Source organism: Bufo gargarizans, chromosome 7, assembly GCF_014858855.1.
Source record: "Bufo gargarizans isolate SCDJY-AF-19 chromosome 7, ASM1485885v1, whole genome shotgun sequence".
Taxonomy (NCBI): Eukaryota; Metazoa; Chordata; class Amphibia; order Anura; family Bufonidae; genus Bufo; species Bufo gargarizans.
The window spans coordinates 104,784,704-104,807,331 of NC_058086.1; the positions used below are offsets into that span (position 1 = coordinate 104,784,704).

The 22,628-nt window shown below is 43.1% G+C and overlaps 1 protein-coding gene across 1 annotated transcript in view; it reads left to right on the forward strand.

Moving 5' to 3' along the window:
- Window positions 1-235: 235 nt before the first annotated feature.
- OLFML2B (olfactomedin like 2B) overlaps window positions 236-22,628 on the forward strand; it is a 641,911-nt gene continuing 619,518 nt past the window's right edge. The window contains exon 1 of the mRNA XM_044300548.1: window positions 236-847. Within this exon, the coding sequence (XP_044156483.1) occupies window positions 662-847 (186 nt within the window). The 5' untranslated portion in view covers window positions 236-661. The remainder of the gene's footprint in view (window positions 848-22,628) is intronic.

Genomic DNA, 22,628 nt, shown 5'->3' on the forward strand with positions numbered 1-22,628 from the left:
CTTCGACAAGGAAATAGTTTGTCTGCAATGTGTCATCAGTGGTTGTACTGTATTGGTTGGCTCAGTTTACCTTTACAAAATTGATTTGTTATAAATTGATGTATCAGTTTCTCAACTGGAAAAGTAATTGGCTTTGATTCCCTAAAACTCAAGTAGACACTGGAAACTCCTCCTCCACTTGTTTTCCCTTGTAGAGAGAGAGAGAGAGAGAGAACTAACTAGTTAGCTGCAGCAGCCAATTCTCCCAGCTGCTTATAACTCAAAGCACCCACATCTTATCCTTAGTTTTCTAGCACATTTAGCCTTTCCTTGTGTTGTAACTTGAGAAGACTTTGTGTGGAGCTAAAGAAAGAAGCCCCTGCCTCTCGTCTGGCTGTCCCTTTCATCCCTCTGCTGCTTAGAAAAGGCAGACAACTAAAGAGACTGGCAGTCCTTCTCTATTAAACATAATGAAGACAGTCTGCATTTGAAAGTGAAGATCTGCTTAAACACTAACCTACATTTTAGAAGTGCATAGATGCTTTGTTACGAGTAGGTTCCGATGTTACAGATGTCGAAAAAAATAAGGTTCTTCTTGCTTTTACTGTGATGAACAGCTTATGACAGTCTGACTACAGAGTATTTTGGAGTTGTATGGTGACATTCATCTCTTGCTATTCTTATGGATCCACACAGGATTATGCTATTTTTTCTATGTTTCCTACATATCTGCATTTGTTCGATTACACTTGGAGAAAGCAGCAAGAATCTCAGTCCTTCTCCAGTTCAGCCAACAGAATCGTATACAAGTTCAGAAGATAAAACACTGGAAGATGAATCTGCGAACCAAGAGAACATTTTGTCTCAGGTACCCCAATCCAATCCTTGCATGTCTATTCAGTTTGATGTTGTGGTTTGCACAGTATCACTGATAATGATATAAAAAACTGAAACTCATTTGCTTTTCCAAGCTTATAACTTAAATTTTGTTGTATCAATATTAGTTTTGTCATTTTAGGCAGAATGTAAAAATGCTATTATTATAATGAAGAAAATAGTACATTTGTTGGAGCAATCATGGCGATATGGCCATTCTAAGCTTTGCTATGGTGCCTTGCTATGACTCTATACTGTCCTGATGCTATTTACCTATGTGTAAATAGTATGTTTATGAGAGATCTAGATGATGGCTAGCTCTTTAAAACGTATTGCAAGAAAGATGGTTTATTGCAAATATAATTTTACTGGAAGGTTTTATTACCTATATACAAATTGTAAATAATTCTAGCTGTCTACATGTTAAATCTATTTGTTGATGTATAGTTTTATGAGAACAAACCAAAATGTGTTGATTCATTTGAAGCTTTTGTTGTGTGAGGTGATGTTTGAGGTGGTGGGAGCAAATCGAATCCAGGGAGTGTTACTATTACCGCTCCACAAAGGAATGCTGTGGTTAAAAAGCTGAAAGTGCCAGAGTAAAAAATAAAATCAATGGATAATAATACAGTACTGCAATTCCCACAGACACAAAGCTACTCAATGTGCAGGGAACACATCCATTTATGGGTCTTTAATATCTACTTGTCCTTGTAAGGTTACATTCACAAAACTGCCTTTTTGTAATGGCTTTAACATGGCTGTTTTCATAGAAAATTAAAGTCTATGGGGCTATTTTACATGACCATTTTGAACAACCAGATAATACTGGCAGTCAAAAAATAGGATTACATGCCCAAATAGACCCTATTAAAATCAATAGGTCCATTTTTAACGGCGGTTTAGACAGTAGTGCACATGCCTAGTGGCGTTAAAAATTGCTACAAGGGTCTTTCAGGAAGTAAAATTAACAATAAAATACTCACTTCATCCACTTGAACGTGCAAACCTTTATTAACAAACTTTTATTGATGTCAGCACTAGCTGGGATGGAGGGAAAGGGGGGGGGGGGCTATATATATATATATATATATATATATATATATATATAAATATATATATATAGGCACAACTGAGGGACATTATATATGTATATGAGCACAAATGGGAGCATAATATATCTATATACTGGGACATCCATTATTAATGGTCTTGTTTCATGGCTGTTAAAAATGGAGGCAAAACGAATGTTAAAAAGGGACAGAAGTAGTTGAAAAGTGCATCCATTTTTAATATCTGTTCTTTCCATGGCTTGTGAATGTAGCCTAAATGACACATATTTGTCAGGCTGCTTCCCTAGGGAGAATTTGTCTGGTTGTGGAGATTACTGAAAACTTCTGCTTCTTATTTTATAGAATGTTTAGAATTTCAGCAAAATTGAGAGATTTAGCAAGAAAATTAAACCTTGAACTTGAATGTTGAAGGCATAATAGGATCTAGCCTGTAGATATCATAAAGGTTATACAACTATGCAAAAATTTTGAAAATAACTAAGGATGATTTATTCAATCACATTCCTATGGCTGTGGAAAAATATTTCATATTTCTTATTAAAATGGAGGACAGGTAAAAGAAACACTGTATAACGTGCTGTTACTAGTTCTTTACAATGTTAAGTGAAGAAGCTGGATTTTATAGTGGTATCTAAAAAAAATTGTTGTAAGCCTTTCTCGCCCAAGGGACAAAGTGCAGGGATGGTTATGAAGCAGGAGCTGCTATATACAGGTGGCACTCAACCTCAACTAGAGTCCTTTTTATAGCAAGATAATTTACCTATTACCATATGTTTGGAGTGTGGGAGGAAACCCACGCAAACACAGAAAGAACATACAAACCACATGAATATGTTGCCCTTGAACCCAGGATCCCAGTGCTACAGAGTAACAATACTAACCAGTGAGCCACCATGCTGCCCATAATGTGTTTTGGGTTTTAGTTTAAAAAAAAAAAAACACCATTGCAGTTTTATGCCTTTTTTTTTTTAATCCAAAGCCAGAAATTACTAAGCCAAAAGAAATTATAATTATAAAGAAAGGACTTCCTGCTGCATTTACTTTTGGCTTTGGCTCAAAAAACTGCATAAAACTGCAAAATTACTGCATGAGCTGTTAATTTATGCAATAGAGTGGAGGAGGAAAATCTGTCTTGTATGTGGATATTGATGAAGATTTATTGCAGACCCACACCAGTTTGAAAACGTATGGGGCTGCAGCCTACCTGTTTTCCCCAACACAGCATGTCCTCCGACTGTGAATGGGCAGTAACAGCTTGGCCTTTTTCTCTTGAATGGAGAGCTGCTTTAGGAATGGTGGTAGATAGAGTTGAGCAAATATTTTGTTACGATCATATCAATTCAGTTGTTAAATTCTATTTGGCCTGAATACATTTTATCCAATTGAAAAGGGCCCCAATGGCTTTAAAAAGTTCTGCATGACATGCTAGGTTTTCCTAGGACTGCATCCAACCCTTTTCAAACTTGTTAACACCAAGACATCAATAATAATGGCAAATGGAGAGCATCAACAGGGTTGGTTTATTTGTATAAATGATTATCATCCTAGATATAAAAGCCATCAAGGGGGTGGAGCCTAGCAGCAGAGCCGCACTCAAGCACCTGCGTGAGCTCTACAGAGGATTGCCAGTGTGCAGGCAAAATTAGCAGCTTTCAAAGTGCCAACATGGGCAAAATCACTAAAGACAAGTCCAAAGACACCCCAGGGACCGGCAGGTCGACAACTGGGCAAGGAGATCTGGACTGGTTTGTCAAAAAGGCAAGTGTACAGCATGTGAGACAATCTGACAAGATGGTGCCGAATGAAGAGACGCTGCATCAGGATGCCTCCGAATCGGAGGACGGGGAAGGTTATGAAGCAGCAGCTCCTACCTCGAGAGACGACTTACCAGTCTATAGAGATTTTATGAGACAACTGCTAGCGGAGGCACTGGATCCACTGGTCCTGGAGCTCAAGGAGTTTAAGTAAGACCTGAAGCAACAGAGTGATCGAATGGAAGTGCTGGAAACCAGGCAAGTCTCTATAGTGGACTTCAACACCCATAATATGGATCATGCTCAAGCCCACTTTAACTATCTTTACAATCAAATTGAAGGTCATTATAATCGGGGGAGGCGAGACAATTTAAGGCAGAGGCTTCCCGGAGTCAATACAAGCTGACGCCATTATGCCAACGCTGGTTGATTTTTTTCAAAGCCCTCATCCATGAGGAGTCAGGGATGGACATCACTTTGGAGAGAGCCCATAGAGCCTTGCATCCATCAGATCCCCAAGGGACATCAAATGCAAGTTGCACAGCTTCCAAACTAAAGAAAGCATATTAAAAGCAGCCAGATCCACGCCACATATTGCATTTGCTGGCTCTAACATTCTGATCTACCAAGATCCCCACTGACCTTGAAAAAGAGGAAAGCGCTCAAACCATTACTGGACATACTTAGGGATAGCAAGATTACTTACCGATGGCTATACCCTTTCGGTCTGCTGATTAATTTCCCGGACAGGAAAGCGATAGTGAGAGCACCAGCGGATTTAAGAAGAGTATGCAAAAAGATGGACATTGCGGACCTGCAGATTGAGGACTGGAACCCGGTCCAGGAATTGATGCAGCAGCTACCTGCATTGCCTTTAATAACCCCCTGGACACCGGTGAGTGCAGGGCGGCCACAGCGACAGAGAAGAAGATTGGAGAAATTTAACTCCCGTAGTCCCACATTAGACAAGGACTGAGTGTTATCCAGTTGCTGATATTTTCTTATGTTATCCTACTAGGAATTTGCCTAGATTGGGTAAGATTCAGGTATTATATAATCTGTGCCTTCTATTATACCAGTCTCTCAGAGTATATAACACTAGTTCCCTAGCTTCCCCAAATGAGCCTCACTCTCTAGAGGGAGTGAATCTACATAACTACATACCACCTCACTTAGATTTTCTTTGGTAAAGGACATCCCTTTAACTCAAAGTATTGCCTGTATTGATGTAGCTGCCTGCCCACCCTCCTTGATCCTCTAGGTGGCAGCCTACGCCCACGGTTCTCACACTCTTGTTTGAGACCCACCCGTTGCTCCTTAGAGGAGACACGTTCATGTTCATTCAGGTTTTACTTCTTTATATCGTTATATTAGCCTGACACAAGAAACTAACATCAGGAAACGTGATGGCAAGAGCAGTTATTTTGTGTGTGAAATGCCAGCTTCTCACAATGTTCTGTTACTGTCACGGACGGTGTACAGGAAACAAGACAAAGCAACATGCATATATGACTGAGTGGATCCAAAGCTAAGGAACTAAAAGGGAGACCCCTGCACAAGACCTGAGACTTTTCCTGGCTGCTCAGCCTATGCAACGATCCCAGAGGTGGAAGGTTGCATAGCCATGTACCTCGACTATATAACCCCTGAACACCCTACAATAGTGAGGGGACACGACCACCGGCTCCCTACACCAGATACGGAGGGAGTCAGGGTTACCTGGGATCCAGCAAACAGAAAATAACAGATAAATGTTCAGCACTTAACTTTTGTAGCAGACTGGAAAACAAGATCAGCATGCACACACACTCCAGGAAGAAGTATAAGCCGCCCAGTAATGCATTATAGGGCGGAATTTAAAGGGATGCAATCAGTCCAACTCCATGACAGCTGAGAGAGGCTAACGAGATGAGGAACTGAATAGTACAACAAAGAGAACTCAAGGAGGAGGTTCTGAAAGGCATCTGTCAGAGCTTCTCAGCTGTCTGGTTGTGACAGTACCCCTCCCTCTACGAGTGGACTCCGGACACTCAGAGCCCACCTTCTCAAGATGGGACCTATGGAAAGCCCTGATGAGACGAGAGGCCTTAATGTCCGTCACTGGGACCCACATCCTCTCCTCAGGACCATAACCCTCCCAATGAACAAGGTACTGAAGAGAACCGCGGACAAGACGAGAATCCACAATCCTAGAGACCTGAAATTCAAGATTCCCATCAACCATAATCGGAGGAGGAGGCAAAGGCGAGGGTACAATGGGTTGAACATAAGGTTTCAATAAGGACTTATGAAAAACATTATGGATCTTCCAAGTCTGAGGAAGATCAAGACGGTAGGCAACAGGATTGATGACAGACAGGATTTTGTAAGGCCCAATAAACCTAGGACCCAACTTCCAGGAGAAAACCTTCAATTTGATATTCTTGGTAGACAACCACACCAGATCACCAACATTCAGGTCCGGACCAAGCACACGTCTCTTATCTGCCACATGCTTATATCTCTCACTCATGCTCTTTAGATTATCCTGAATCTTTTGCCAAATAGATGACAAAGACGAGGAGAATCTGTCCTCATCAGGTAAACCAGAAGACCCCTCTCCCGAGAAAGTCCCAAACTGCGGATGAAACCCATATGCACCAAAAAATGGTGACTTATCAGAGGACTCCTGACGACGGTTATTTAAAGCAAACTCAGCAAGGGACAAAAAGGAACACCAATCCTTGATTCTCCGCCACAAAACAGCGCAGATATGTCTCCAGATTCTGATTGACGCGCTCTGTCTGGCCATTCGACTGCGGGTGGAAAGCAGAAGAGAATGACAACCGAACCCCCAAGCGAGAAAAGAAAGCCTTCCAGAATCTGGAAACAAACTGCATGCCCCTATCAGAGACTATGTCTGAAGGAATACCGTGCAATTTGACAATGTGATCAATAAATGCCTGCGCCAGCGTCTTAGCATTGGGCAAACCAGGAAAAGGGATGAAATGCACCATTTTGCTGAAACGGTCCACCACCACCAGAATCACAGTCTTCCCCGAGGAACGAGGCAGGTCCGTTATAAAGTCCATGGACAGATGTGTCCAAGGACGGGAAGGAATGGGTAAGGGAAGGAGAGGACCTGATGGCCATGAATGAGGGACTTTGGCACGAGCGCAAGTCTCGCAGGCTGCCACAAAACCCTCAACCGACTTACGAAGCGCAGGCCACCAGAATCTCCGAGCGATGAGATCCAGTGTAGCTCTTGCCCCCGGGTGCCCAGCAAGGACCGTATCGTGGTGTTCCTTAAAAATCTTGTGTCTTAAAGCGAGAGGCACAAACAACCTCCCAGGAGGACAAAGATCAGGAGCCTCTGACTGGGCTGCCTGCACCTCTGCCTCCAATTCAGAAAAGAGAGCAGAGACCACCACACCTTCAGCCAATATGGGACCCGGGTCTTCAAAATTCCCCCCTCCCGGAAAACAACGTGACAGGGCATCTGCCTTCACATTCTTAACTCCAGGGCGGAACGTGACCACAAAATTAAACCTAGAAAAGAACAAAGACCATCTGGCCTGTCTCGGGTTCAGACGCTTGGCTGACTCCAAGTAGGCCAGATTTTTATGGTCAGTAAATACGGTAATAGGGTGTCTGGCTCCCTCTAGCCAATTGCGCCATTCCTCAAAAGCCAACTTGATGGCCAACAATTCCCTATCTCCCACATCGTAATTTCTCTCTGCGGAGGAGAGTTTTTTCGAGAAAAAGGCACATGGTCGCCATTTGGCAGGAGAGGAACCCTGAGACAAGACCGCCCCCACACCCACCTCAGAAGCATCAACCTCGACTATGAAGGGTAAAGAAATATCAGGTTGCACCAAGATGGGAGCGGAAGCAAAACTCTCCTTGATATTAGAAAAAGCCTTACGCGCCTCTACTGACCAAGAAGAAAAATCTACCCCCTTTCTGGTCATATCAGTGAGTGGTTTAACAATAGAGGAATAATTCAAAATAAACTTCCTGTAATAATTGGCAAAGCCCAAAAACCGCATCAGCGCCTTCTGATTCTCAGGAAGCTTCCACTCAAGCACAGCGCGGACCTTTTCGGGGTCCATGCGAAAACCAGAAGCGGAGAGAAGAAACCCCAGAAATTGAATTTCTGGAACCGCAAACACACATTTTTCCAGTTTCGCATATAATTTATTCTCCCGCAGGATGAGCAAGACTTGACGTAAATGTTCCTTATGAGTTTTGAAATCAGGAGAAAAAATCTAAATGTCATCCAAATACACTAACACAAATTTTCCCATCAAATGATAAAAAATGCTGTTCACGAAATGCTGAAAAACGGCTGGGGCATTCATCAAACCAAAAGGCATAACCAAATTCTCAAAATGGCCCTCAGGGGTATTGAAGGCCGTCTTCCATTCGTCTCCTTCTCTGACCCTGACCAGGTTGTATGTCCCTCTTAGATCTAATTTGGAAAAGACTTTAGCCCCAACAACCTGGTTAAACAGGTCCGGGATCAGAGGAAGCGGATAAGGGTCACGAATATTGATATTGTACAGCTCCCTGAAATCCAGACAAGGTCTTAAAGAACCATCATTTTTCTTAACAAAGAAAAAAACAGCAGCAACAGGTGACTTCGAGGGTCGTATGTGTCCTTTTCTCAGACTCTCAGAGATATAAGCACGCATAGCGATCCGCTCAGGTTGGGAAAGATTGTATAAACAAGATTTAGGCAGTTTGGCGCCTGCGATGAGATTAATAGGGCAATCGTACTCCCTGTGCGGGGGCAAATCCTGAACTCCACTCTCAGAGAAGACATCCGAAAATTCAGAGAGAAAAGATGGTATAGTCTTAGTAGCAACCTCAGAAACAGATGTCGTGAGGCAATTCTCTCTGCAAAAGTCACTCCAACCATTTATTTGCCTCGCTTGCCAATCAATGGTGGGGTTATGTTTAGTGAGCCAGGGTAGCCCCAACACTAGATGGGTAGGCAAACCGCTAAGGACGAAACATGACACATCCTCAACATGAGCATCACTCACAATTAAACGGATATTGTGAACTATGCCCTTTAATGATTTCTGAGAAAGTGGAGCGGAATCAATAGCAAAAACCGGAATATCCTTTCCCAAAGTGCGCACCTGGAAACCATGAGTTATCGCAAATTGGTTATCAATGAGATTGACCGCTGCTCCACTATCCACAAAAATCTCACAAAAAATGTTCTTGCTCTCTAGCGCCACCCTAGCAGGCAGGACAAAATGGGAGCTACAAGCAAACGGAAAACCTTCAATTTCAGAACTCAAGGAGGAGGTTCTGAAAGGCCTCTGTCAGAGCTTCTCAGCTGTCTGGTTGTGACAGTTACCTAGAGATTGACAGATGATTTCAGGTTATGCAAGTCGTATATGTGTACTAGCTTTACCAGCGGGACCTTGTATATCTAGGTATGTTCTTTTAATGCACGAGGAATGAGAGAGGCCAAATTTGCGCTAAGATTAAAAAGCAGAAAGTGGATATCTTGTTACTGCAAGAGACCCATTTCAGATCAAAACATGTGCCTAGACTTGGCCACCTGACTTCTAATAAATGGTTTCACAGCACCTCACCTAACTCTCCCTCAAAGGGAGTCAGTATCGCAATCCACAGGCAAATACCTCTTGAGGTGCATTCATCCCTCGTAGACACAGAAGGCAGGTATGTCTTCATCAAGGGTGTAATAGGGCTACAAATGTATACATTTGGGAGTATATACTCACCAAATTCATTGCAACCTCCCTGGTTGGGGGACACTTTGGCACTGCTCCACAGGTTTGCGGAAGGACTAATAGTATTGGGTGGGGATCTAAATGTGGCGCTACATCCTGACATAGATACTTCCTCAGGGAAATCATCGCTATCACACACACAGCACTTCGGTTTAACAGGAAAAAACTAACCGATTCTGGACTAGTAGACAGTTGGAGATCCTTACAGCCTAGAAATAAAGACTATACATATTATTCCTCAGCACATAAGTTGTGAAAAGATGAGACTATGTCCTAATGTCCTCTTCACTACTGCCTTATTGTGTTAAAGCTTCCATAGGGTCAATATTGCTGTTGGATCATGCTCCGTTTTTTGAGTTTCCAACTACAGGACATCACAAAAAAGGAAATTTGGAGACTCAATGAAACTCTTCTGCATAAACCAATTCATCAGAAACATATAGAGGGGAAAATTAAGGAATACTTTGAACTCAATGACTCAATCGAGATTTCCCCTAGCATCATATGGGAAGCGCATAAGGCGGTAGTGAGAGGACACTTAATCTCCCTAGGGTCCCACCTTAGGAAATGCAGGGAAGCAGAAATTCTTGACATACAGAACCAAATACAGGCTTTAGAATCTATGCAAAAAAAGCTTCAGACACCAGAGGTGTTACAGAAATTAGACCTTCTTAGTCACAGATGAAGAACATTTTAAATGCCAACTCAGCAAAATTATTTCTGTCAGCCAAGTTTAAATACTATGCCCGTGGTGACAAAGCCTCTAAATTTATGCTGTCCCAACTGAAAAAGTGAAAGGCTCATTCATATATATAAAAAAAATAGAGTCCTCTTCAGCTCAAACCCTTCAGCACTTGATCTTCCTAAGCTAATAGAAGGGCAATCGCTGGTGATTACTCACCCATTCACAGTTGCAGAATTGAGAAAAGCTCTTAGGGAATCTCCCCTACATAAAAGCCCAGGCCCAGATGGCTTACCTATGAAGTACTATGACTCCTTTCAAAACATTCTACTACCTAAACTCCTTCAAGTTTGTAACTCAATCTGGGAGGGGAAACCTTTACATCCTCATATGCTTGCTGCCCAAATAACCATCATTCCCAAGGAAGGAAAAGACCCTTCCCTATGCACAAGTTATAGACCGATATCTTTGCTCAACATTGACCTGAAATTGTTGGCAAAAATGCTGGCCTGCCGTCTTCAATCCCTCTTACCTCAATTGATCCACATGGATCAAGTGTGGGCTTTGTGGGAGGGTGAGAAGGAAGAATGAATATAAGCCGCTTGATTAACATAATTCATCATGCACATTCCACTCTACTCCATTAGTCCTTCTTGGCACGGATGCCGAGAAGGCTTTTGATAGAGTGGAGTGGGCATACATGGGTGAAGCCCTGAAAAGTTTTTGCATCCCAGAAGGCTTTATAGACGTGGTAATGGCCATGTATATTAACCCCAGTGCAAGAGTCTTAGTCAACAATACATTATACCCAGCTTTTAAGATTAGCAACAGAATACAGAATAAAATACAGAATAACCTGGACATAAGTACACCTTTTACTTGGTCAACACACAGTATTCCCTTCCTAGATGTGAACATCACCTTCAGCTTTGTACTAGGAAAATTACAAAAACATACCACATAAAGTTAACAAACTCAATACATCTTCGGACTTACCTTTCACCTCCTGGTTTGGCCGTAGGACTCTAATTAAAACGATAGTACTCCCAATGGTATTCTATTATTTACAGGCACTACCAATTTTCTTACCTAGATCCTTTTTTCTTCAATTAAGAAAAGTCCTGACGTGCTTTCTGTGGAGCGGTGCCAGACCTAGACTGCCTTACAGACAGGTAATTAAGTCTCAGAAAGACGGGGTCTGAGTATACCAGATTTCCTTACCTACTATAGGTCCATACAGGGCCTCAGGATCTTAGAATGGCTTTGTAACCCACTGGGGAGGTTAGATGTAGCATTAGAACAAGACCTGGCAATAACTCTTTTACGCTCCTTAGTCCTGACCAAAAGATATAGACCTGACATTCTGAAACAAATAGCAAACCCACTCACACGCAACACCCTCAAAGTTTGGTATTCGTGTATGGCAGAAAAATTATTGAAAGGCCCAATATCACCTGTATTGCAAGTTAGGGATGTTATATGGGACTCTACGCCAGAATTTAAAACAACACTAAACGAGGAAATAAAGGCAAACTCGACTCCAATCCTAGATCTCATATTAGGATCTCATAGTGGTGAGGAGACTGCTCTTGATAATCCCCAAGTGGGGAATCTAACCCATTTCCAAAGGTCCCAACTTTTGCAGTCAATTGCCAGGGTACAGATACCCAGTAACCATTCCCCCACGAACTTCGAACAAATGATTATGGGAATTAGAGAGCCGAGTAAAAAAATCTCCAATATATACTCTTCGCTCCTTGAGGTGACCAATTTACATAAACCCTCCTTTATTAGGAGTTGGGAAAGTGACTTAAACCTCACGTTCTCATTAGAAGAGACCAGAATTTTAATATCACAAACAAATAAAATCTCTAGGCGGGTGAAAGAATATCATCCTTCTCTCTATGCACCGTGATTCCTTTCTGTGTCCCCGAAGACAGACGTCTGGAGAACGTGTCAATGACAGATGCAGAATTATGTCAGAAACAGTTCTATTTATTGTTGTCGTACAGGGCCTTATATACTTTCAAACATACATACAAGAATAGCTTGAGCTCTTATTACAATAATAGCAGTTCCTTATACAGAAAGAAAGGCATCTCTCATTATAATAAATGCTGACGAGAAACTTCTCCTTATAAAGACAGAAGGTAATTGTATACATAGTCACCCTTCAATATGATGTCACCCAACCTCTTGTCCTTCATACAGATCACACAGCTAATTCTGTTTAACCCTTCAGTCCCCTCTTTAGTCATAAATATGACTTATCTTTTCTCTCTCAACAAGAGGTAAGTAGCATATGCTTGACCAGGGTCTGTGGGTTTTGGACACATTGCACAAAACATCTGTATGAGGGAAGGGGTACATTGGATGCAACATCATATAACAATCAAGGAAGCAATAATAATTATAATACTGATCAATAATGTTCTTATCCAACTCAAATCCAGCAGCCAGCTCAATAACCAGTCCCACCAATAGGATGACTCAACATCTTTCCTGATATTATTAGCAATTTCATGTAACCCTTGAATATGGGACTGGATTGATCTGGAATGATCAGATAAATTAAAACAACACATTCCTTTAAAATCTTGACATCCTATATTATGCTTCAGTAACAGATAATCTACAGCAAATCTAGTTTCTAGCACTGCTCCTCTTATACCTTGTATATCTAAATGCATGTCTGATAAGGCGATAGAATTTATAGTACGAGTATTATATATAGCCAGTCCAGGCACTCCTAATATAGAGGCACCCAAACTTATATATTCTGTATGGCTGAGAAGGGGGTAGAGTCACAGTCTTCTGATAAAGTCTTGGTAACTGATCTGTAAGCTCTCCTGATAGGGGGTTGACTGGGAAGAGCCAAAGTCAGCCTGGATAACGCACAGGGACCTCCAATAACATTAGAAGGAATGTAATTGTAGGTGCTGTTACCACAAGACAAAAACCATCCTTTAGGGAGCATTATATTATTGATAAAACTAGGAGTCACAATGGTCTTATTACAACTCATGGAATTATCCAGGGAGCTAGCAAGTCTACTATTCTTTTTATAGGTGTCGTCAATATAATCATATACACTATTCCTAGGTAATTCACTTTTTATGTCTCTATTATCACAATATAAAGTCATATCCTGGGAAAAGGTAAAACAAGTTTCTGCTGTAGTCATATTAATAGTTGTTATTCTAATATTATCCCTGCTATTTCCTATTTTCTGACATTCCCCACAGAAGTCATACAAGGGAATAAAAGATTGTGTATTGTTCGCCTTCGCCCAGACTTTAAGGAGGGATCATCGGGTGTAGGCACAGAAATAACACATGTTTGTATAAGATTCCGTGGGCTCTGTAAGTCTTTAAGGCACAATGAACTAACATTTAGGGCATTTGCCATCCTTTACTATTCTGTTCAGAATAAAAGGGGACGGGAGCCAAGGGATCTTGCTCCAGAGCTCTTTTATATACTGGCTGATTATTTGGTGCACAGCAGAAGAAACTCATCTCCTCTGGGTGATAAATACATGTAGTAATAAGCCAGACTAATAATTATCAGCAGACAACAATTCTCTCCTAGAATATTATCTCCCAGAATATTGTGGGGTCATCATCTTCACTTTTCAGGGAAACTTCTTCTGAGCTCTCCTCTTTGTTCAGGGATTTCACACCTGCTTCACCCTCTTTGTCTTTGTCCGTCACAAGAAGAAGCCTCAGGAACCCTTTTCACTCTGCTAGCGTGAATCCAGATTGGAGCCTCTTCTGTGAGAATCGCTGTTCTGGTGACTGCTACCACTCGGGTGGGTGGTCCAAACAGAAACTCAGTCTGTTTTTGTCCCTTTGCCAGTCTCTGGACTATCACCACATCTCCTGGTTGGAAAGGATGCGTAGGTTCCTGTGGAGAGAAAGGAGAGGCACGAGCAATATCTTGTTCAATTTGATCTAAAGTTTCTATACGTTTCCTCACATACTCTGCTTGTACTTCTTCTAGATCCCCTTTTTCTATCACAGGGGCCTTTGACCCCAAGGTGTGGGGAAGGGTCTTCCCATTAGGACCCCAAATGGTGAGTACCCAGTATTCTTATTAGGTTGCATCCTAATTTCTGAGACATAATACTCCGCTAAACATAAGATTGTACCTTTGATCTAAGACCTGGTATAAAAAAATCTCTCTGAATGAGGTCAGTGGTTGCCTGTGCTCCCCTATGACCAAGACCATGATACTGTTCAATTAAAATCGGGGCGCTTGCAACTGGGATACATGGATTCCCCTCTTTGCAGAGAAGACCCGTATTAGGGTCTTGTACTGCACCTACCGACTGTCATGCCAGTTTGTCGCTACTGATAGCCAAATCCTGGAGGCTGAGCAATAGATTGTCAGTAAGGGTAATGTCCGGAACCAGGGAAGGCATTCGAACTGTCGCTGCCATCCTAATAGCAGCCTCCTTTGCTGCCTGATCAGCTAGGGCATTCCCTATAGTTATGTTTGTTTGTAGACCAATATGTGCCTTGCAATTGATAAGAGCAACTTCGCTCGGTAAGTGCATGGTGGCCAGGAGATCATGTTCTGCCAGATTACCCCATGATCATGGACAACCCCAAAGGCATACTTGGAATCAGTGTATTCAGCCACATCGTTCCCCTCAACATTAGGGCGGGAACAGGATCCATCCATACATACATCAGGAGCTCCATCAATGGGTGTGGACTGTAAGTCAGGCCTAAGTGAGATATGCTCATGTATAAGTTCAGCACATGCATGGGGAGGAGGTAAATCATCCTGCCCTCCCTTGTAGCCAAGTAGAGCATTTAGTACAGCCATTGGATCGAACGTGGGTGCTGAGTACTGGATATGAAGTTGAGGATTAGATAACAACAAAACTTCATATCCACTCAGTCTTTGTGCTGACATATGTTGCGTATGTATGTTCCTCAATAGGGCCTGATCATCGTGTGGCATGCAGAGTAGTGGGATGACCTAGGGTGATAGGCGTGACCATCTCAGCGACCATCGCACAGGCTGCCAAACTCCTGAGACACGCAGGCATGCCCTGAACCTGTACGGGAACCACTTTTGAGAAAAAAGCAACAGGGCGGTATTTACCTCCATGATCCTGCGCCAGGACTCCTGCCATGGTTTTACAATTGTCCCTGGCAAAAAAGTGAAACATCACGCCATAGTCAGGTAGGCCCAAACCAGGACCCGAAACCATTGCATATTTCAAATGACTAAAAGCTTGTAACATGTCATCAGACCATTTAATGAAGTCAGGCATCTCAGTATTAGTGGCTTGTCTAAGAACATTATCATAGTAGGACCAATCAGCAATCCATTGGCGGCAGTAACCAATCATACCAAGAAAGGTCAACATGTCTTTCCAGGTTCGTGGGCGGGGCAGACCCAGTATGGCAGTAATTCTGGCATGGCTGATTTTCCTCTCACCTTTACTGAGAACAAAGTCCAAATACTCAACTCTTTCCATACACCATTGTAATGTGTCACATAACCACAGTAGTAAACTAACACAGTCTGCCTGGCAGGCCTCCCGAGTAGAGCTACATATGAGGAGATCGTCCACATATTGTAGAAGGACAGAACCATGAGGGGCAGTCCAAGGGCGCAGTGTAATGTGGAGGACAATGGAGTAGACTATTGGGGAGCCTACATAACCCTGAGGCATTCTACACCAAGTATACTGGCAAAATTTAAATGTGGAAGCAAAAAGTGGCCGTGTCTCCTTGTCAACTGGGACAGAAAAAAATGCATTCATCAAATCAATAACAGAGAAAAACTCTGCATGGCAGGAATAGCTGATAGCAGAGATGGTACGTCTGGAACCACAGGGGCTATGGGTATAATAACAACCTTATTAATATCAATTACTTCAATAGGTCCCTTTAACAAGATGACCCCTATAGTCATAAAAGTGAACTGTTCCTCAAGGTCACTGTCCTCATCATGAGGAGGTATATGTTCAGGTTTGGGAAAACTTTTTTTTTTTTTGATCTAAGGCGCATGGGAGAAATGACATCTCTAGTGTTAGAAATGTGGGAATTGTATTCTACATGTTCTCGTATTTCCAGGACAACAACTGGTCAATCCCAAACTGTCAGAAACTGCATTTTTAGCTCAGGAGCCCTCCCCCCCTCCCTTCACTGCTGTCACTCGAAGCCTTGTGTATGTAATGGACATGAGGAGAAGGGGGGCAGGGGGCTGCGGGCAGTGTCTGAACTATCTCCCAACAGATGCTTTGAAGAAGAAGTGTGTACTGTAAAAGGACTCTAGAGTGTCAGCTCTTCTCCTCCTCTCTTCTTCCCTTTTGAGCCAATTTAATAATGCTTGGGCCTCAAAGTACTTTTTTAATCTAAGTCATCTTTTAGAAGGGACGGATATCTGTGGGATATTTCCTAAATAGAGAGGATGGGCTTCTGGAGTGAACTCCTTGTCAATTCTTTATCTAACTCATGTTCCTTTTTATATATATCCCTCCTGGTTCCCTGCCTACTGCTTGTGAACCTTTATTTGGTCTATCATACCATTATGGTGCTTAAGTAAGGCAATTTTCCCTACTTGACTGCATACACTGCATGTCCCACTGGAGGTCTGGACCATAATATGGGTAAGCTTTAGTGTCACTCAAACATAATCCTTATCACCATATCCATATGGAAGACGTCATTAGTCTCTTCCGGAGGGAACAAATTTATACTACACATTCACTCTGTCCATACTGCCAGAGTATCAACCCAGGGAGTAACTAAACAACAATCAGTCCCACAGACCCGGGCTACAGAATCCTTACAAGTTTCACCTACATTCGGAGGGGGTGGAGAGACCTTTCCTTGCTGTGCACCCATGTCATATAACTGAATTGAGATGGAGGAAGAACAAAATTGACCCCAGGACTGGCCGTACAGAATCTATGCACAACGTCCTTCACAATTATCAGGTAGTATAATCCCTTAAAATAGTTACTTGCGGTCACCAGTTGCGGGGTTAGAAGGTCATCCAGGATACACACAATAAAGTTAGTACATTTGTCACAGTATCAATTGCTGCTTACCTTCAGCATAAAAAATTACTTAATGCTTTAAAACATCAGAACATAACAGAAAGCATAAGAAAGCGACAGAAAAGAAGCAACAGACAGGGGGTGACAAAAGAAATCAAGGTGCAGACACTATATGAAGTCTTCCCAAAAGACTACCTCTGGTATATCCTTCCCTAAAAGATATAACTATAAAATACTTCCCTAAAGTATCTGTGTGACCTGGCCAGGAGTCTATTTACAGTCTATCTTCCCCAAAGACAGACACCATTTCTTTTCATTCTATCTTGCCTAAAGACAGATTCCAATCATTCTACCTTCCCCAAAGTAGATTCTACCTTCCCTAAAGGTAGCTGACAATATTCTACCTTTCAGAGTGTCTAAAGCGGATTCAAAATAGAAGTAACAGAAAATTTTACGGAAAGCATCGGAATGTCCCCAGTCTTTAGACAGGAATGTTCCATTACTTACCGAATTCCTGTATTTCTATTCCACGGACTGAGCTCCCAACTGAAAGAATATCATCCTTCTCTCTATGCACCGTGATTCCTTTCTGTGTCCCCGAAGACAGACGTCTGAAGAACGTGTCAATGACAGATGCAGAATTATGTCAGAAACAGTTCTATTTATTGTTGTCGTACAGGGCCTTATATACTTTCAAACATACATACAAGAATAGCTTGAGCTCTTATTACAATAATAGCAGTTCCTTATACAGAAAGAAAGGCATCTCTCATTATAATAAATGCTGACGAGAAACTTCTCCTTATAAAGACAGAAGGTAATTGTATACATAGTCACCCTTCAATATGATGTCACCCAACCTCTTGTCCTTCATACAGATCACACAGCTAATTCTGTTTAACCCTTCAGCGGGTGTGCCTCCAAGAAAACTATTAGAAGTTCATTGCTAGATGGTATTATACCCTGGCGAGACTGCATAGAATGTTCCCCTCAACCTCAGCACTGTGCTGGAGATGTTCTAGTGCGGAAGGTTCCTATTTGCACATATGGTGGTCGTGCCCTTTAGTGAAACCCTTTTGGGTAGGTGTGTGTAAAGTCTTGACCAAATTGCAGGGTAGTGAGTTTTTACTTAGACCACAAAAGTGCCTACTGGGACTACGTTCCCCGCAGTGTGGTCCCCACCAGGCTTATCGCCTTCAACAACAGCAATTAGCAGTAGCTAGACTGCCGATTGCCTCTAATTGGAAATCAACCGTAGTACCGGATATCTCACAATGGCTCTTTCTGTGCGATCAGGTGTATCACTTAGAGCAGATTGCACACTGTAAATGACATCAAAATGTGGTTAAGAGCATGGCAAGTGCTCTGCAAACAAAAGTTGATAGGGAAATAAATTTAAATAAAATATGTAAAAAAAAAAAAAAAAATCTTGATCTTGGAGGACAAGGTCCATATGGAGTAGGAGGTTGAGGAGGTGGTGGATGTGGTCGTGTAGGTGGAAGCGGCAGTGGATGAGAAGGAGGTAGCCTACACTGCTTTTTGGTTTTAATTTTTTTTAAACATTTTTTTAATTAGGGTACACCCCAAACATTGGGAAATATAACCTGTGATAACCCCCTTCAGTCGTGCTAAACACACGTTCAGACAATACATTGGCTGCAGGGCAGGCCAGCACCTCCAAGGGGTAAAGGGCAAGTTCAGGCCATGTGCCCAATTTGGAGACCTAGAAGTTGAAGGGGCTGACCCTTGTCAGTCAGTTTGTGTAGGCATGTGCACACATACTGCCCCACCATGTCGCATGTCCCCGTGATGTTCACGATCCAATTTGATATCTGCTCTATCAACTTTCGATGTTCTTTTCTGCACCTACCATGGTGATCATGGGTGTTGGGGAATCAGGGTTCCATGCCAGAGAGGGAGCCTGAGAAAAGGATACCACATGCAAGTGAGGTCAATGAATGAAATTAAATGTAATCAAGCGGAAATGTGGGACAAAGTATTGAAGCATAAGCTTCCAAGTTAAGGAGGGGGCGCACGGCAATTACCCACTCCCAACTCGGGGACGTAGTGACGATAAAAAACAATGCAGAACTCTTAACCGCCTCCGGACCGCCTAACGCAGGATCGCGTCCGGAGGCGCAGCTCCAGGCACAGTCATGCATATACGCGTCATCTCGCGAGACGCGAGATGACGCGCTTATCCGGCCCGCGCATGCGCATCGCGGGCTGGCAAAAGTTAAAGGGGGGTCACGTCACCAGCCTGCCAGCCAATGATTGTTGCTGGCAGGCTGGCAATTTTTAAAATCTCAAATCAGAAGCCATCTAGCACATTATATTTGTAAATATGATGTGTTAAATGGCTTCCCTGCTCCTCTGCTGGTCCTTTTCGTCGGTTGGTCTCAGCAGAGGAGCAGGCATCACAGTGAGTAGTACCAAACACTTCACTTAGCCCCAGATCACCCCCAGCACCCCAATTAACCCCTTGATCGCCCCTGTCAATCACCTAGTGAAAGGAAAAAAGTGATCAGTGTAAACTGTCACTTTTTTTTTTTCACTGGTATTGACTGTTAGGTTTTAGGGATAGTTTAGGCCCCTTGGTTAGGTAGTTTAGCGATCGTTTAGCGCCCAGCCCACCGCACCGCAGTCACTTATTCGCTGATTAGCGTATAGTATCTGTAAGTGATCAAAACTGATCACAGTCCGATCTATAATAGTATTTGTGTCACCTTACTTCGCCCTCCACCCAAAACGCAGTGTTTGCCCGATCAGGCCTGATCGGTCGCCCACTTGTGCGTTCACCCACGCCCGCCCCGCCGCAGTGACAAAAAATATATATTTTTTGATCACTGCACAATCACTTTGCAAGCACTGCGGCGATAAAAAAAATCTGTTTTGATATTTTTTATCAACCGCAGCAGCCTCCGGTATTTCGCTAGCCTCCCATTTGTAAGACAGGCTTGCTTTTTTTCTTGGGTAGTCTCAGGGAATATTCCTAAATTTAGTAGCTCAAATGTCAAACAGGGGGTATCCTTCTGAAGAGGCCTACAGGCTGCTGACCCAGTCGGATGAGCAATGGGAACCCTCATCTGATGAATCTAGCGGGTCAGAATATGAACCTGTAGAAAGCAGTGGCAGTCTGACCCAAAGTTCAGACGAGGAGGTTGAGGTCCCTGATACGACCAGGCGTACCCGGCCCCGTGTCGCTAGACCACAGGTTGCGCAGGATCCGCTTCAAGGGCAGCAGAGTGGGGCACAAATTTCGGCCCCTCATAGACCACTTCAACCAGAAATTTGCAGATTTGTATACCCCTGAGCAAAACATCTGCGTAGATGAATCCCGGGCACCTTGGCTTCAAACAATACATCCCAAGCAAGCGCGCCCGGTATGGGGTCAAATTGAATAAGCTCTGTGAAAGGGCCACAGGCTATACCCACAAATTTCGGATCTATGAGGGAAAAGATCAGACCCTGGAGCCGGTCGGATGCCCTGACTACCTGGGGAGCAGTGGGAAGACAGTCTGGGACTTGGTGTCACCCTTATTTGGCAAGGGGTACCATCTTTATGTGGACAATTTCTACACAAGTGTGGCCCTCTTCAGACATTTGTTCCTAGAACAGATTGGCTGCTGTGGCACCGCGTAAACTAGTCGCGCGGGCTTCCCCCAACGGCTCGTTACCACCCGTCTTGCAAGGGGGGAGAGGGCTGCCTTGTGTAACAAAGAACTGCTCGCGGTGAAATGGAGAGACAAGCGTGACGTTTACATGCTCTCCTCCATTCACGCAGACACGACAATCCAAATTGAGCGAGCAACCAGAGTCATTGAAAAGCCCCTCTGTGTCCACGACTATAATTTGCTCATGGGAGGGGTGGACTTCAATGACCAGATGTTGTCTCCGTATTTAGTTTCCCGACGCACCAGATGCTGGTATAAGAAGGTGTCTGTATATTTAATTCAATTGGCTGCATATAATAGTTTTGTTCTCTACAGTAAGGCTGGGAGAACAGGATCCTTCCTCAAATTTCAGGAAGAGATCATCGAGAACCTCCTGTATCCAGGAGGTTCCGTGGCCCCATCCACCAGTGTAGTTAGCCGTCTACACGAGCGACATTTTCCCAGTGTCGTTCCTGGTACCTCAACCCAACCGTCACCCCGAAAAAGATGTGTCTGTAGCAGGAGTGGAATAAGGCGTGACACCCGCTATTTCTGTCCTGACTGCCCTGACGACCCTGCCCTATGCTTTGGAGAGTGTTTCTGGAAGTACCACACACAGGTACACTTAGCATAGGGATCACATCTCACCAGGACAGGCACACAGGGCTATTAGGGCCCATTCACACACAGCTGCTGCAAACCTCTGCTTTCACCTGGGACAAAGTGCATAACGCACTTCGCCGCATCTTTGGGCGATTTGCGCTTTGCACATTGTCCCATGGGGAAGGAGAGGTTTGTCCTATAAAGGTAAAATAAAAAAAATAAAAAACACCAGTAAGCAAAAAAGTTAACGTTCAGTTTCAAAAGTTAAATAAAGTTTATATGTTCTGTTCTAAAGTTATTATAAAGTATAAAATTAATTGCGTTGCGGCCTGGTTTTTTCATTTTTGTTTTGTTTTTTTACCTTCCAGGTGGACCAACCGATCGACTAGCTGCAGCACTGATGTGCAGTCTGACAGAAGCATTGCGCTGCTGTCAGATTACACTCAAGTCGGTGTATGCGGCGCTGCAAGACGAGATTTCTCCTCTGCAGTAAAAGATACGTTTGCCGAGGCATATGAGCTGAGGAGGCGGCGGTTTTCATATGCTTTGGCAAACACTTTGTATATATAATTTTTTTTTTTAAATCCCGGCAATGATTTATTCATCCACATCGATTGATGTGAATGGAGAAATCGGGTTTGCCAGGGCATACGAGCTAAGTGGGTATGGATGTTGGGTGGAGCTCCTATGTCCTGGCAGACGCCTTTCCCGTCCTTTTTTTTGGGCAGAGATGATCGATGTGAATGAAGAAATCTGTGCCGTTCATTTTTTTCTTTCAGCCCAGAGGCTGAACGGAAAAAAAAAATCTCATTACCTGTATGCTCAATATAAGGAGAATAGCAGAAACTCCTAATGCTGGCCATACATGTAATGATTGCAGAGACCCTCAAATGCCAGGGCAGTACAAACACCCCACAAAAAACACAATTTTGCAAAGAATACACCCCAAGGTATTCACTGAGGGGCATATTGAGTCGATGAAAGATTGAAATTTTGGTCTCAAGTTAGCGGAAAGGGAGATTTTGTGAGAAAAAACTAAAAATAATCAATTTCCGCTAACTTGTGCCCCCAAATTTTTTTTTTCTATCAACTCGGCATGCCCCTCATTGAATACCTTGGGGTGTCTTCTTTCCAAAATGGTCACATGTGGGGTATTTATACTGCCCTGGCTTTTTAGGGGCCCTAAAGCGTGAGAAGAAGTCTGAGATCCAAATGTCTAAAAATGCCCTCCTAAAAG